Source organism: Anas platyrhynchos, chromosome 3 (assembly GCF_047663525.1).
Source record: "Anas platyrhynchos isolate ZD024472 breed Pekin duck chromosome 3, IASCAAS_PekinDuck_T2T, whole genome shotgun sequence".
Lineage (NCBI taxonomy): Eukaryota > Metazoa > Chordata > Aves > Anseriformes > Anatidae > Anas > Anas platyrhynchos.
The window spans coordinates 18,809,989-18,825,668 of NC_092589.1; the positions used below are offsets into that span (position 1 = coordinate 18,809,989).

Consider the following 15,680-nt stretch of genomic DNA (forward strand, 5'->3'; position numbering starts at 1 on the left):
ATTTCTTTAGAACAAATAGGTATAAATCCAGGAGTAAATGATGGCTTGTTCCAAATGTTGTTCTGCATGGGGCAAGATTGCTATAGCCAATAATTACATGGCCAAGGTCTGCTGTAAATTACTTTGCCACACGGATTTATGCCAGCTGTGAAAATGCAGCACTGGGTGAATATGCCTGAAAAATTTACTGCTGAAGAGGCAGGCTTTAAAGGGGAACTAACAAATTTCTCCACATAAGCCTCTTTGTGAACCCAGTGAATGTGCTGACCTGTTACCTTCCCATGCTCTGAATATGGGGTTGTGGGGTGCAAGACCTGTCCTGTTCTTGGTCCTATTGTGGTGCTTGGGAGAGGGCTGGGGAAGAGTCACAGAATCCTCCTAACAGGATGTGGCAACCATTTCCCTTCAGGGTTTTGTGTGGAGCTTTCTGTCATCTTTCCCCCCTCACCAATTCTGAGATATGACCTTAAATTTTCAGCACTGGCATATGTCAGAACAGAAGGAAAACACATCTATCTCTTATCAGAAAGACTTTGCACAGAGACATGTTCAGACAAATAATGTGGGGTATATTTATTTATTTTTGGATCTGCTCATTTTTTTTTGCACAAATTCAAACAGGCAACTGAATCACAAATATTTCAGAATTCAAGGCTTAGGGCTTTATTGTTGGAATGAAGGCTCTACTGGCAAAATACCTGAGCTAAACCTTTCCTCATGCTTTAGAATTGTTTGCCTTTACAGTTTCAAACCCCCCAACAACAGAACTCTCTAAAGGATACTGCTTCCAGCTTAGAGTCAGTAAGTGCAATGTCTTGCCCCCGTTGCTCCACTGAGTTTCCTAGCTGTGAGCCCTGCTATTCTGCTGAGACTCTGTGTCGACATGCTGCAAATTCTGAGTTTTAGATGAGATTTCCTCATCTGTCACCTTTAATGATCCATGCAGAGATGAAAGCTGGTTATAAGGTATAAAACCAAACACAAACAAATAAAAACACAAAGGAAACAAGTAGTAATCCCATTCGGCCAACAAACACCACTCTTTTCCTTCTCTCTAAACCAAAAATCCTATCCATAAACTAAATTCTTTCCAAATAAAACCTAAATCATTCATCTAGCTTAGCCCTGAGATCGAGTTGGATGTTCCCAGCAGATCACACACAGCAGCAATTCATTAGCTGTGACCCTGTACCCTGTCCTCACTGGAGGGAGCCACCTCGTAGATGGGGGCAAATCAAGTCTTATCACTTATGGCACCAGGACATAGATCTTGCTCTGCTCCTACATCCATCCTAATCTGTCATCTGTCATGAAAGATAAATCCTTTAGATGGCCACTGCCTGGCACCAGGGTGTGGAGTAAGGCCTGAGTAGCTCCCAGAGTGACCAGCCCTCCAGAAAAGGGAAGGGAAATCTCTCCCATAAGCATTAATGTAGCAAAGGGGAACACAGTGAGGGTGTGAGCACAAAGCAGATTCTTCTTTTGCTTGTATTGCAAATGCTGGACCTGTCCTGTGGCCAACAGGTTTATCTAATATCTAGTACCGAGAATTAAAGCTGAGTCAATAAAAAATGAACTGCCTGCTGCCTTTTTTTTTATCTAACAGCTATTAAAAGCTGTTCTGTCTTTTGGTCTTTTGAGGCAGCTAAAGTAATGCTTGGGTAAATTTGTTATTGACTGGAGCTTTAGTTTCAAAACGCTCAGGGCATTTGAAACCCTTAAATTGCAAGGTGAGTAGTGACTATACATTTAATTTCCCTATAAAAAATAAATATTTCCTCCTCATTTCTGCCAAACCCAAGTGTTTCTATGAAAATCTGTGTAGATACCAATATTATCAATTAATTAACATTTCGTACTGCTTCAAAATCTCCAGATCTCAGAGTGTTTTTTTCTTATTTATTTATTTATCTATCTTCTTTTTAAAGCAGCAGCAGTAAGGTAACTCTCTGAAGAGGAACAGCAAGTGTGAAACAACATCTGCCAATATGGCAGGATTGTGAGGCAAAAAGCTAAGTGTCTGTTTAGAAAGGTGAATGAGAAGATTGTAATTACCAAAGCAGAAAATTAATTAGAATAACAGGATCAATTCTTCACTTCATGCTTGCAAAAAGATCATTAGGGACTTCCTTTTTATATCTCATATAAAAAGGAGCTCTTAATAGCACAGTGCTGCTTAAAACCACTTTGGGACTTGGTTCTGTAGTATTTCACAAAGAAGTTGTCTGTCTGCCTTGTTGGTGCCACTCCTGGAGACACCACGAGGTACTGTAGCACATCCCATGAGCATCTATCTCCAAGAGAAGCTTTGCTCAGCTTATCAAAGTGGTAAGACTACAGGTTTGCAGACCAGTCTGGGCAACTTTTTATAAATTAAAATAAGAACTCAAATCAACAACAGTCAGCATAGGAAAAACTTACATGTTTTAAAACTTACAAGTTTTTAAAACTTACAACAGTCAAGTATTGGGAAATCTTAGTTTTTCAGTCTCTGTGCCAAGTTCTGATTTCAGAGATGTTACAAGAACCCCTGATAGGACATGGTGTTAGTGATGAACAGGTAATTCTCTGTCATACAAGTAACTTGGAGTCTTGTCCATAGGTCCCCCCATGTAATTTACAGATTTAGTGCCAGTTTATCCATAAAGAGTGAATGGATGTCTGGACCTTTGAGCCTTCTCACCCTTTTTCTTCAAGGTTCATCTCTGCAAAACTCCATCATGCAAAACTTACGCCCTGCTTCAATGTGATTTAAAATTTGAGGGCCCTCATGAGAAATATGTAATACAGCTCCTTGTACAGCAGTTAAATTTGTATTTACAGTTGTGAAATGAAATCTTTTCTTTTTGAATTTTAAATCCTTCCAAGTAAGCTCTAATGAAAATGGAAATGTAAAAACACAGAAGCTAGAAGAAATTTATTTTACTTTACAGAATGCCATTGCCTCTGCCTTTTTTTTTTATTTATTTTTTTTTTATTTTTTTTTCCTTGTAACCTCTATTAGTAAGCAGAAATAAATGTTTTTCTTCCAGATAACACATTACTGCTGCAAGTGCTTGCCCACCGAGTGCGTTTCCTCAGCGGTCGAGCTATGCAGGATGTCACAGAACATCTGTCAGGTATTGGCTGCTTCAGTCAATCTCCAGGTTTAAATCAAGCAGTCTTTCACAGAAAATGGCAAATACTTAGAGGAAATTCCTCTGAATATATGGTGCAGTAGCTCATCAATCACTAGAAGATTCTGGGCTTCTCCCTCTTGCAAAATACACATAAAAGTTGTATTTGGCAGGGTTTTACCTGCATGCTTGTCAAGGCATGCAAGTTGTAAAACTGGGACTCCAGTGCTGATCTCTCACTGCAGCATCTCAGGATCCACCTCCAGGAAAGAAAGGAGCTAAAAATACCCTGGCCAGTTCCTCTTATTGAAGGACAGTGCAGTAAAGGTCAAAGAAGTCTCTAAGAGGTCCCTTTCCTGAACTGAATGACCATCCTATAGAAAAAAATACGATAACTGGTATTTCTGAGGATCAGTTTGTTTTGTCAGCATGGGATCCTTGTCTAACTGTTGGAAACTTTTGTGGCTGAATCCTGCAGAGACTGGGAATTGCAGTGCAGGTGAAAACTCCAGACAAAATATTACAGTCAAGGACAATGTGCAAGGCAGGATTTGAGAACAGAGGGGCAGAAGTGGGCAATTGATCCCAACCCACCATGGCTCCCTGCCTGTGTTATGGATATAACGTGACACTGAACATTTCAGAATGTATAAACAGTTTATTTCTATATCAGTGGTGTCCTACACACTAAAAATGCAACTGATAATTGATTTATAATAGTAGCTTACTATGAATGGCAATAGCCAAGGAATGGAAAAAAAAATTCAATCTCTACAAATACTAGAGAAAACTATTTATAGCCTTGCTTTAATTAGGGCTAAAGCCACTGTGAATTATAGCAGCATCTTTTAATCCAAGGTTTAATACACTTTGCTGTTTCATTATGAATCTCAAAAGGACATGTTTAGCTATAGCAAATTAAAAAGGGCCTTTAAAGATAGTTTGAATAAAGTAAATCTCCATAATAATATAATTTAATTTTACAGTTATTTTGATCTCTTTTTCAAATAAAGCATTTGAACATTAATTTGGACAATTTTGGAGAGAGCAGATGTTCTGTCTGGGACTTTGTGGGAACAGACATTCTCGTCTGAAGCTCCACAGTGACTGCTGTGTTTAATAGCACTTAAACTCAAATGAACTTCCATTTTAAACCAGGTGTAATAACCCTGTTCTGCTTACCAGAACTGTTCTTAGGTACTTTCAGCATCTGTTTAAGTGTTGATGACTAATGAGCAGCACAGAGAAAATGGTGGTCCTTCCCCTGCAGAATAATAAATGGTTACTGCATAACGTTTCCACTGAACAGAAAATAAGAGCTGTGTCTCCAGACCATTTCAAATTTTGATCTCTCAGCAAAATCTGCCATGCAAGGAGCCTGTTGGTAGTAAATTTTTGTTTGTATTTACTACAGTTCAGTTCAGAAAATGGGCTGAGAACAGATTTCACAGAGAGTAAGAGGGAATGCTTGTTTTTTGGTTCAGTTTCAGCACCCTGTGAAACAGTTTCTGTCTCTATTTCCCTCTTTCAGGGAACACTGTGTAGATAAATGTCATTAAAGTTGTCAGATGCTCAAATGCCATGGCAGTGGGGTATAGGTTATTACCTTAGACATCTTGAAGCTGGAAATAGCTGTTCATTAGAGGCCACCAAGTATGAGGGAAAAAGCTCAAATCAGAGCATTCTCCCAGAGATATCAGTTACTCACTGATGTTTCTAATAAGACTGTCAAGCATCACACATTTTTGTGGTCTGGAGTTCTGAAATGTGGTATATTACTGCCATTTGCTGTGTGCCACTGAGCAAAAGGGAACTGCTAGATTAGACTTGTGGCATTTTTCATCAAAGATCACAAAAAAAGTAATCATCCTTTTTATTAGAAATTTTTCAATTATTTCTCTAAGCAGCATTTCAAAATCTTTTACAGCTTCTGTATATGACTTCTTAAAGGAAATAATAAGAGATTTGACATTTTTTGTCATTTGTAACACACAAGTAATTAGTTAAACAATTTGCAAAATGTGTATGATGCACTTTACTAAGTCTATCTTGGACACAAAGCCATTGATTTGGAGAAATTAAGGTCCTCAGAGGTCAATTATTCTGTTCAGTGTATGATCAGCCACTGCTGCCTGTTTCTGGATCATTGTGGCTATTTGTGTTTGCTGGCATTAACTGGAAAAGCCTTCAAAGAACCAAAAATAAAGGTAGGAACTTGTTTGCATTAAGGTGTTAAGAAACTTGTCTCTCTTGCCTGGCAGTACTCGTGGCATCTGTTTATCCCCGGAAAGCCCACATGGTTGAGCGCTACGCCTTGCCCGTGCTCTGGTACTTCCTGAGCAACATGATCGGGAACGGGGTCCTGCCTGGCCGGAGCAGCAACGTCAGGGCTGCAGTCACCAAGCTTGCCAAGAGCCTCTACCAAGAGATGGGCCCCAGCCTCAAGGAGCACGCCGCTGGCCAGCCTCAGCATGTGGTGAAAAACCTCTGGCATGTTTTGGACCTGGATGTCCAGTGAAGAAGGCTTGGTGCACTCCATGCAGGTGGCAGTAAGGCACTGCATGGGGCATGTGGAAAAGAGGGTGGAACCCCTGGCATAGGTTTTGTTCTGGTTTTGAAGCACCAGATTTACCCTACCGAGTTTATAGCTACAGATGTACATAGTATATTCTGATGTAAGTTTTTTATTTTTTAAAAGGAAGTATTCTTCAAAAGTTTTATTTTCTTCCCTATGAAGCTTATATAGGTATGAAAAAATAAACCCCATGTGTAAATGCAATTTGTAACTGTAAAAAAGAAAATAATATATTTATATAAATACTTGGAAAGTAAGAGATGTGCATATATGTATATTTACTTATAAAGTAAGACGTGCTTTGAAAACATGTGGTATGCAGGATTAGATGTCTTGCTGCTGGTGCAGTGGCAGCTACGAGAGATGTCCAGGCTCAGGCCTCCGGTGCCAGGACAAATACTGAAGATACCTGAGATTTCTCTCTGAAATCTTTCTAGGTTTGCTGAAATTTCCCTCCTATTTTAGGGAACACCTCTTATTTGTAGTCCTCTTTGCTTCCCCATGCAATGGGCTGATATGGAGAGGTGACAAGTGCTGTCTCAGTGCCTCCAAACACTTTGGGACACTCCTGGGGAGGTGCAGGAGAAGGGTCATGAAGGGGGGCTGTGCCCCCTTGTAGGGGGTGGCAGGTGACACACAGAGGTCCTGGGGCAGCACGTGGGCTGAGGGCATCCTACAGAGGTTGGAGAGAGGTAAGCTGTGGGTGGGCACCGTGAAACAAATAAAGCCAAATTTTTCTTTTTTAATATATACATTTTCTCAATGTCTAAAACGACAAAATAAAATCTGTCTTTCAAGAAATTAAAGTTTGCCTCATACATGTATAAGGTATGAGGCATAACGGGGCTATGGAAGTTTACAAGAGCCTGACAAGGCTCTTGACAGTTACAAGGACCTTGCCTGAGGTTGGGAAGCCAAAGAATACTGCAGGGAGATCTGTCCATCCCAAAAGTCTTGGGCCTTTACATTTATTTGCTGCACCTGTTTAGTATGTCTAAAGCTATATGGGACTCCAGCTGGCTAGATGATGATGTTGCATTGGGTCAGCTCTTACAGAAACACTTTTTCTTTTCAGTACAGTACTGAAGTGGTGAAATTATTTAATTGACTCTTTTAGGGTGTTTCTTTCACCGTTGTTTTTGTTTGTTTTGTTTTTTAACTCCTAACTTTTGGTAGCAGGGAGTGGTCAGGAACTCATTTCTGAAGAGACATGGCATATGACAGCCTACAGACCTGGCTCTGAAACCCAGGTGTGTCTGGAGATCCTGCAGAGCCTGGTGGAAGCCACAGTTCTTGGATATATGCCAGAGTATTTTGGAGTTTGGTTTTCCTTGAATTTTTTTCTGATGGTTCACCAAAGACAGGAATGGCATGATAGTGTGCAGGACTTCTGCAGGTGTGTTAGGACTCTGCAGAGTACAAGTATGCACCAAAGTGCTAAAAGTGAATGATGCATGTTAGAAGGTGGCTGAGTTTAAAAAGCAGATCTTGAACTGTGTCACTTCATTAAGCACCTGAAGTTGGCTACTGTCAGGTCTATTTTAAAAGGTAATTTTTTTTTTTAGCTGGTGGTATCTCTACAGGGCTTCCTGTTTTTGCTTTCTCTACCTCCAAAGTTGCTCTTGCAGTTTACCTCTGCACATTTCTCCCTCTGGAGCCCTTTAAATGCTGCTCTACACAGGCTTTTTTAACTGAGCTGAATGAAAGATGTTTATTTTTACTTCATCTGTGCTTGGGCTCTTGGGGATGTGGGGAGGAGTTTCTGCACTTGGGAGAAAAAGGCTTTTACACACCTTAGAAGAAGCCTCCCAGAGCCTGCTTTTTATGTGTTTTACCTGTAGGTCTTGCAAAGTATGTTTAAGAAGTAACCCATGTAACTTTTTTCTTAACTCTCTGTTGGCCTTGAGTTTTGCTTTCATGCATGCTGTTCCCCACAGTTGATGAGAATAAAGCATTGCCTACTGGTACCTATTTTCTGTCTAACTGTGTTTGTTGGTTTGTTTGTTTTGTTTTGTTTCGTTTTTTAACTCTCCAGCTGAGACTGTTTCTCCATGACATGGCCACTCCCACCACAGAGAAATCAGATTTAGCTGACCAAGTGACAGCATGCAGTGAGAACAGAGGAGCAGGGGTTAATTGGTACAGGTTAAGTCAGCTCAGGTGAGCTCTTCTACCACATGCTTCCACAGGTGCACATATGGTAAGTTATTATGAGCCTATTAAGGTTTTTGGAAGGCAGGAACAAAACTTAGGGCAGTGTTAGACCTTCTAGAACTAGTAAAAAAGAAATAAATATACATTTTAAACTTATTTTGTTCCTGAAATCTCCTCAGAAAGGAGATTGCAAGCTGCACTTACATGGCCAGTTTAATTCATTTGAATGTTGTATTTAATGTGCAGTGCAGCGGCTATTCCAGGTAGCAAATATATGTACAGCAGTTTTGTACATTGGCTTACTCTACCATACAACCTGGCAGAGCCCCAAGAAAGATCCTGGCTGTCACAGATAGTCTCCTGCTTGCTGAAGGTAAGAGCTATTGTCATTAAGGGAAGGTGGGAGTGAAAGGGTAATGTGACTCCTACTATGAAGGGCTGAAGAAAGCTTATGCTCCCATACATGGTGGGTAGATTGTGCTTTTGCAGAGATGCTGCTATATCATGGAGTGTAACTAAGGTGATTCTGGCAGAATTTGCCCTTGCAAAGGTTAAAGGTGGGCTTGGGAGCCAGCTGCTGAGTCCTTCTATCAAGTGGAGGGAGAGGGACTGCACTGAGGTGGCTATTTTCATCCTTGATAAATAGTGATGGTGGGAATAAAAGCACTGGCATTGCTAACAAATCCCCGCCAGCTGACACTGAATTCTGATACCGTAATAAAGCCTTTGATATAAGCAGAAGGGAGAAAACTATCTAGTTAAAATTAGAGTTGACCTGAACCTTTAAGCCTCTACTCTGCCTTGGTATCTGTAGCTGGAAAAAAAAAAAAGTATTGAGCCAGTAAACGGCCCCTGTGTATCCTTAAAAGCTCCCAACTAGTTTTCAAATGCAATTGGCTGTGGTAAAAGAGCTTGTAAAATTTCTGTACTAAGAGCTGTACTCCAGATGAATGAAGGCTGTCCTTCTCACAGTTGTTTAGCACGTTTCACCTTTGCTGCATTTGTGAACGGGAAGTAAAGCTCTATTTTGGAGGCTGCCGTGAAGGCTGCAGGACGTGCAGGTTTGTCATTATCTGCTGCTTTCCAGGACATCTCTGCCGAGCAGCTGTGCCCAGGTGACTGCAGCCATGCCCAGGCTCTCAGGGCATGTTACTTGTGATTTGACTGCTGCTGCTTTAGCTTCATGTACAGGAGTATGCACTCTTACGCACTCATGTCTGTATGTGTTACTTTGCACGTTTCTTCTCTTCTGTGTCTGCTGTTAGTGTATGCAATATAGGCTGTAAAGTTGCTTAGAGCTGATGTACTTTTGTCAGTGCAAATACTTGAATGGTAGGCATGTTTCAGCACAAGAAGGAAAATTGGCTGTACTAACAAGATGACTTCCATACGGATATAATTGTGCCAATATTAAGATCTCTTTCTTTGGCTGCTGTCTTGTTCTGGCAGCTCTTTATTTTCAGCATCACTCAGGGCAAACAAAACAAGAGATTCTTCTGTTTTCTCAGGAGACAGCTGCCTTCCAGCTAAATCAGCCCACTTGTTCTGTTAAGTGCCCTTCCAGGCTGGACCTCTTGCAGGTTGCCCATGCAGCTGTAGGATCTCATTGTGCAATCTGGCAACTGCTGGCAGGTACTGTTGTTTCGTTCCCTATTGATCCTGCAATTAATAATTCCTTTAAAAATAATGGTGACAGTGTGCCCATACCAGGGTTTAGAGTAGTACACATCTCACATACAGGAAGATTTTCTTTTTCAGACTCGTAGTTTTTCCTTACTGCAATTTCTATAAGGAAAAAATTTGACCCACCATATTCTCTTCTTGCTGGTCCTCTCTTTCCTCTTTTGCCAAGACTTCTTTGTGTCACCTGCTGCTGCTATTTAGTGTTCCAATGGCATCACTTTTTAATATGTTTGGGACATGGTGTATGTGGAGAAAGTCCTGTATAGAATAGATTTTTCTAACTGTATGTAATCTGTACTCACAGAAGGTTTGAACAAAGAAAAATTGGCCCAAATTCCAAAGCTTTGTACATTTGCAATTTGAGTTATTTCTGGCACATAGCTGTCTTCTATCTTGTTTTATAATTAGGAAAATGAATAATCTTTTAGAAGGAAAAGATGCAGTGCTTTTCAAAAAACATATATATGCATATTTACCTGGAACGGCAGTCAAATAGTGTTGTTTGTGACTTGCTTGCAGGAGGATGAGTTGACCATGAGGCCAACAAAGGTGAGAAGGGTCACTCAAATTTATCATAGAATAGTTTGGGTTGGAAAGGACCTTCAAAGATCATCTATTTCCAACCTCCTGCCATAGGCAGGGATGCCACCTGCTAGAACGGGATGCCCAGGGCCTCATCCATCCTGGTCTTGAACAACTCTCATCACTGATCTCCATCTGGACATTGAGTCATTGACCTCAGCTCCCTGGAGGTGGCTATCCAGCCAATTCCTTGTGCAGTGAACAGTCCACCTTTCAGATCCATCTCTCTCCAATTTGGAGACAAAGATGTTGTGTGGGACTGGATCAAAGGCCTTACAGAACTCACTCCATCATAGAAGGCTAATAGGTCAGGCACAATTTGCCTTTGCTGACGCCGTGTTGTCACTTCCCTGTCTTCTCTATGCCTTAATGTGGTTTCCAGGAGGATGTTCCATGATGTTCCCAGGCACAGTTGTGAGGCTGACCAGTCTGTGGTTCCAGGGGTCCTTGTTTCTATCCCTTATAAAAATGTCTGTGCTGTTTCTCTTTCTCCAGTCAATGGGGACTTCATCTGCCATGAGCTATATTTATACCTAAGCCAGAGCAGCCGTTCAGCAGAGAGCTATGTGATAACTTATTGCCATGGGCCAGTGCTGCACAGTGTAACAAATTCCTCTGTGGCTGGAACAAGCACTTCTGGATTCAGCTCAAACTCTTGGTGGGCCATGCAATTATTGATGGCGCTGCCTTTTAAAAAATATTTAAGTTTCATTTCATAATCATTTGAATCTTTTAAACTTACATATTAATTTGTAGCTGCCATTATTGCTCTGCCTGAGGGAAAAATACTTTACAGGCTAATGTAAACCCTAACATTTTGACAGCAATTTCTGCACGGTTGCCAGTTTCTGATGTTACAGAAGAAAATATATGTGTGATGTGTTAATTAGGCTTTCTGAAGGACAAAATCTCTTTTATGTGTCCGTGTGTATTAGCTCAGCCATGGATCTAATCCTGGTCTCTGCATAAAGTCCAGGAAGGTTAGCATATTTCAGGAAAAAAACAAATCTCCCCTTCAGTCTGTGAGCACATAGGGTCGCTATTACCATCACAGTGAATCTGCCCTTTCAGGGTTTTTCATTGAAGACAAAATTATGGAAATGACTTCCTTGTTTAATTCCCCTTCCAATATTCTTTCAGAACTTTTTAACACATGATAGAAAAGACAGTGAAACTTAATACCCAGCTGGTGTCTCCACTCTTTGAAGGGTAGCATTTTTTTTCTCCTTTTAAATTAATCCCTCTTTCATACCAGAAGAATTTCTTATTTTTCAAATGTAATAATAAAAACATGTGGTTGATGCAGGGTCCTCTTTATGATGCTTGTGAGGATTGGTAAGTGCTTGGCTAAAAATGTAGATATAGCTTGGGTCTTGGATCAGTTTTATGCAAATTTTGGAGGAAAAGAAAATTCAAGATGCGATAATTGGATCCACTGGGCACCTCGCTAGCTTTCAGTGCTGCTTATCTTTTTACAGTACTGGACTGTGCACAAGTGGGTGGGTGAGAGACAGTCATCCCCAGTGCTGTTGGTTTGTACTTCTGGACATGTCGGTCTCCTGGGAAGTATTATCAGAAGACTGGAGAAGGTCATACAAGTCCTGGTCTTGTTTTGGCTGAGAGGAGTTTAAATTACACTTATCAAGTGCCTCTTAAAGCTATTACTGCACTGTTTATTTAAAGAAGTAACTTTCTATTTTTTTCTGGTTTGTAAACAACCTTTGAAGAGGTCACAACAATCTTCACTGTGTGTTGGGAGTAGATGAGCAAAGGAAAGTAGGTCAGCCAAAGGAAATTGGGAATATGTTGAGTACCTCAACTCTGCTGCATTCCCTGTGCTGTGGTGTTCACAGAGGTATTTTTTTTTTTTTTTGCTTTACCTCTGTGGAAAAAAATAATCTTTTTTGTTGTTGTTGTTGTCAAGGGAATAAGGGAATGCTGTAGAAATTGAAAATCTTTGAATTGTCAGGGTTAGCAGAGCTCAGACATGCAGTATATGGGTTCTCTCTCTATTGGCTATTTCTATAATAAATAGATCTGAAGAACTGTGTTTTTTGACTTGAAGAATGTGCTGTTATATGTATTTTTAATTGTCCATTATATTTTCTACTTTATTTCTTTATTTTGCACTTTAATTTGCTACATGGATTGTTGTGATATGAAATTTATCTAAGGCTCAGAAATAGGTAATTGACTACCAGGACTCCCAATCACTATGGGACAGTAGAGCATCCCTGATGTTTTTTGTGTCACCCACATGAAAAACTGTGATATGGAAAACCTATTTGCATGCCAGGGCTGTTATGATAAATGCTTGTATACATATGCATGTGTTTTCCCTGAAATACAAATATGAAGGAATTTACATGGATATCAGGTTATTGATTAAAAAAACTTGATATTTAAAACAAACAATAATAATAAAAAAATAATCCAGTAACATGCATGGTCTTGTGCCCCGATTGTCCATGTGTAAGCAAAGAGACACAAAGCTTCAAAATGGAGGAACATGTTTTCAAAAAGTTATTATATTACACTGGCAAGCTTAATTTCCAGTTTGGATGTAAGAACTATTAAACCGATATTGGGCATAAGAGGGAGTAAGGCTGCAAAATGGAATTGCCCCATTAGATTGACTTCTTTGGCTTGCTTTTAAAAACTGAGCAGCTAGTGAATTTCTTGGCTTTATCTCTAGAGTAATCTTGACCTTGATGCTTTGTGTGTCTGTTGTGAAGACTAGAAAGCTTTGTTCACAACTTAACAGTTACTGCTCTGGGGAACAATGGGTCTTAGGCTTCAGCTTTGATTCCTTCATATATTAAAAGACCCAATGGCTCAGTAGTAATAATAAATGATAGACCATCTGTAACAACGAAAGCTTTCAGTTTCTCTTTGTTATATAATCAGCTCATCTCTGCCTGAAGCAGAAAGGATTCATGTGGAGTAAGATAGGCTTATCGCCCCTTTCTCCTTTAAAATAATACATTTCAAGGGAGTACCCTGTACGGTCTATCTCCAGAAATCCTCATAGGGTAACAATGCAGTCACAGAGTTTTGTATTAGTAAAGAAAGAGAAAAGATTATGATGAAGAGAGTAAAGTAAGAGGCCAGTTCTTGAATTTCAGACCACCAGTTAAGTGTTCTTTCAAGGTGGTGAAGGCTGCAAATGATCTGGTGCTAGCAATGGAGGAACAAAATAGATGCAGGGCAGGTGTGTGAGTAAGCTTGGTCTATGCTAGAGGATTGCTGATCTTCTGCTTACTCCTGTTTATCAAGGGTTCATGGAGGTGTACTTCACCACCGTGCTTTGATCCTCTCCATAGTAAGGCAGGGAGCTCAAGCAAGTCTGATAGGGTGCCTCCAAGTCTATCAATAACTATGCTACTTATGCTACAGTGGTAGCTATTTTGGGGGATGTTCATTTCTGCTGTTTTGGCATTTGCCAGGTAGTGCCTTGCCTTGAGGTAGCAGGTAGGGTGGAGGTGGGATTTTTATTTATTTTTTACATGGGTGCTAACTTTTGCCATTAGTGAAACATTTCTGATGTTGTGATCCCATTTATTTCTGATTGTGGGAAATCAGCTTGCCTAGGATCATTCCACATTTGTTTCCTTGTCACCCATGATGTAACTCCTTTTGGTTTTGCTGGCTTTCCTTTGTCCACCACCTGCACAGATGGTCCCAAATTATAGCTCCAATTTCCCTCAAGGTATTTGGTAGGGCACCTCTATTACCAGTAGCACTTCTGACAGCTGTTATAATCAAAGGTTTCAGTGAAGGAGGCACCCCTCTCAAAAGCTGCGTTTTTATAATTCTCATTACTGCTAACCTGCCTGGATTGGATCCTGTAATTAATGCATGAGCCATACTCATGAGCCACACTAAACTACTACCTTCTTTCATTGTACACCATTTTCTGAGACACTACACTATTTCGGCAAGATCTGCGTATGTTGTGAGAACTGCTGCACACAACTGTTGATATAGTGTAGGTACAAGTGATATCCTGCCCTTCAAGATTCCTGATATTCTGTAATTGAGCATGTAGGGTTTACTAAACCTTTTCCACCCATTAATAAATGTTAGAACCATAGAATTGTTTGGGTTGGATGGGACCTTAAATACCATCTAATTCCAAACCCCTGCCATGGGCAGGGACACCTCCCACTAGACCAGGTTGTTCGAAGCCTTATCTAACCTGGCCTTGAAAACCTCCAGGGATGGTGCATCCATAGCTTCTCTGGGCAGCATCAGAAAAGTACCTTTAGGTACTTGAAGGCTGCTCTAAGGTCTCTCCAGAGCTTTCTCTTCTCCAGGCTGAACAACCCCAAATTTCTAAGCCTAATCTTCATACTGGGTGTTCCAGCCTTCTTAGTATCCTTGTGGCCCTCCAGTGGACTTGCTCTAATAGATCCATGTCCTTCTTTTATTGGGTATCCCAAAGCTTAATGCAGTAGAGTCTCATGAGAGAGAAATGAGGAGAATCACCCTCTTTTTTGTTGCAGCCCAGGATACAATTGGCTTTCTGGTCTACAAGCACACATTGCTGGCTCGTGTTGAGCTCCTCATCAACCAACACCCCCAAGTCCTTATCTTCAGAGCTGCTGTCCTGCTCTCAATCCATTCATCACTCAACCTCCTTCTGCATGCTCCTGCTGCTCCCTTATTTGTATGAGGTGTAGTGCTCCTACCATCTTCCTACCTTCTAAATCTGGCTCAAACTCAGCCTTGGAGACAGGACTCTGTAAGAGCACAAACTCGGGAAACTGAAACCTCACTTTCTGTATATCTGCACTTTTGTTAGTAATACACACCATCAGCTACTCTATAGTGCCTTACACAGCCCTGCTATGAGTAGCAATTATTTCTTGCACAATCACCTTTGTGTCTTGTAATATTCTGTCTTCTCCTTCTAACTCCCTCATTTTACTCTGTAATGATACAACTTCATGGTCAAGAGCTCTACGACTGGTAGCTAATAGCAATCCCAATCTCCCCTAGCTTGTGAGAATACTTTGATGCTGCTTTCCATGGCAATTCATGCATAGCTGTCTCAGTCATCTGAGGGGTAGCCACTGCTTTGTCATCTATTTCGGGCCATACTTCTGATGGTGCTAATGTAGATAATAAAGGGACCGAGGTGGCCCAGCACTCAGTACTGAGCCATCCCAGACTGCAGGGAGTCACTGTTGTGGCCTTCCCAATTCCCAGTTTTTTTGCTAGCCATGGCATGGCTGTTTCTAGATCCTGCTGACTATGCCAAATGTGTGAGTCAGCATGAGCAGGAAGCAGGAAATGCAGAGTATATTCATTTTTGTTACCTTGCGAACTGGGGGATCCCTGAAGCAACACCCAGGCAGAGGCACACAAGTGTGGATGCAGGCACTGCCAAGCTCAGTCTGTGCTAGAGGATTGCTGACCTTCTGTTTACACCTGTTTTCCAAGGGTTTGTACAGGTGTGGTTTACCACCATGCTTTTATCATCATTGTGCTTTGATCTTCTCTGTACTAAGGAAGGTATCTCAAGCATGTCCAATAGGGCACCTCCAAATCTACCAAATACCTATGTT

General features: G+C 40.8%; 2 protein-coding genes across 12 annotated transcripts in view; both read left to right on the plus strand.

Moving 5' to 3' along the window:
• The window catches only part of TOGARAM2 (TOG array regulator of axonemal microtubules 2), a 57,589-nt gene extending 49,926 nt beyond the window's left edge, over positions 1 to 7,663 (plus strand). For all 5 annotated transcript variants that reach the window (XM_072035468.1, XM_038176320.2, XM_038176321.2 and 2 more), the window contains exons 20-21: positions 3,033 to 3,119; positions 5,378 to 7,663. In XM_072035468.1, the coding sequence (XP_071891569.1) occupies positions 3,033 to 3,119; positions 5,378 to 5,634 (344 nt within the window). In that variant the 3' untranslated portion in view covers positions 5,635 to 7,663. The remainder of the gene's footprint in view (positions 1 to 3,032; positions 3,120 to 5,377) is intronic.
• Positions 7,664 to 8,000: 337 nt separating this feature from the next.
• The window catches only part of CLIP4 (CAP-Gly domain containing linker protein family member 4), a 52,358-nt gene continuing 44,678 nt past the window's right edge, over positions 8,001 to 15,680 (plus strand). For 2 of the 7 annotated variants that reach the window (XM_072035471.1, XM_072035475.1), the window contains exons 1-2: positions 8,699 to 8,906; positions 9,354 to 9,477. The gene's annotated coding sequence lies outside the window, so the exon portion shown is untranslated. Of the gene's footprint in view, positions 8,219 to 8,698; positions 8,961 to 9,353; positions 9,478 to 15,680 lie in introns of those variants that run through there. The other 5 variants (XM_072035470.1, XM_027453637.3, XM_072035472.1 and 2 more) reach the window with 4 other exon arrangements.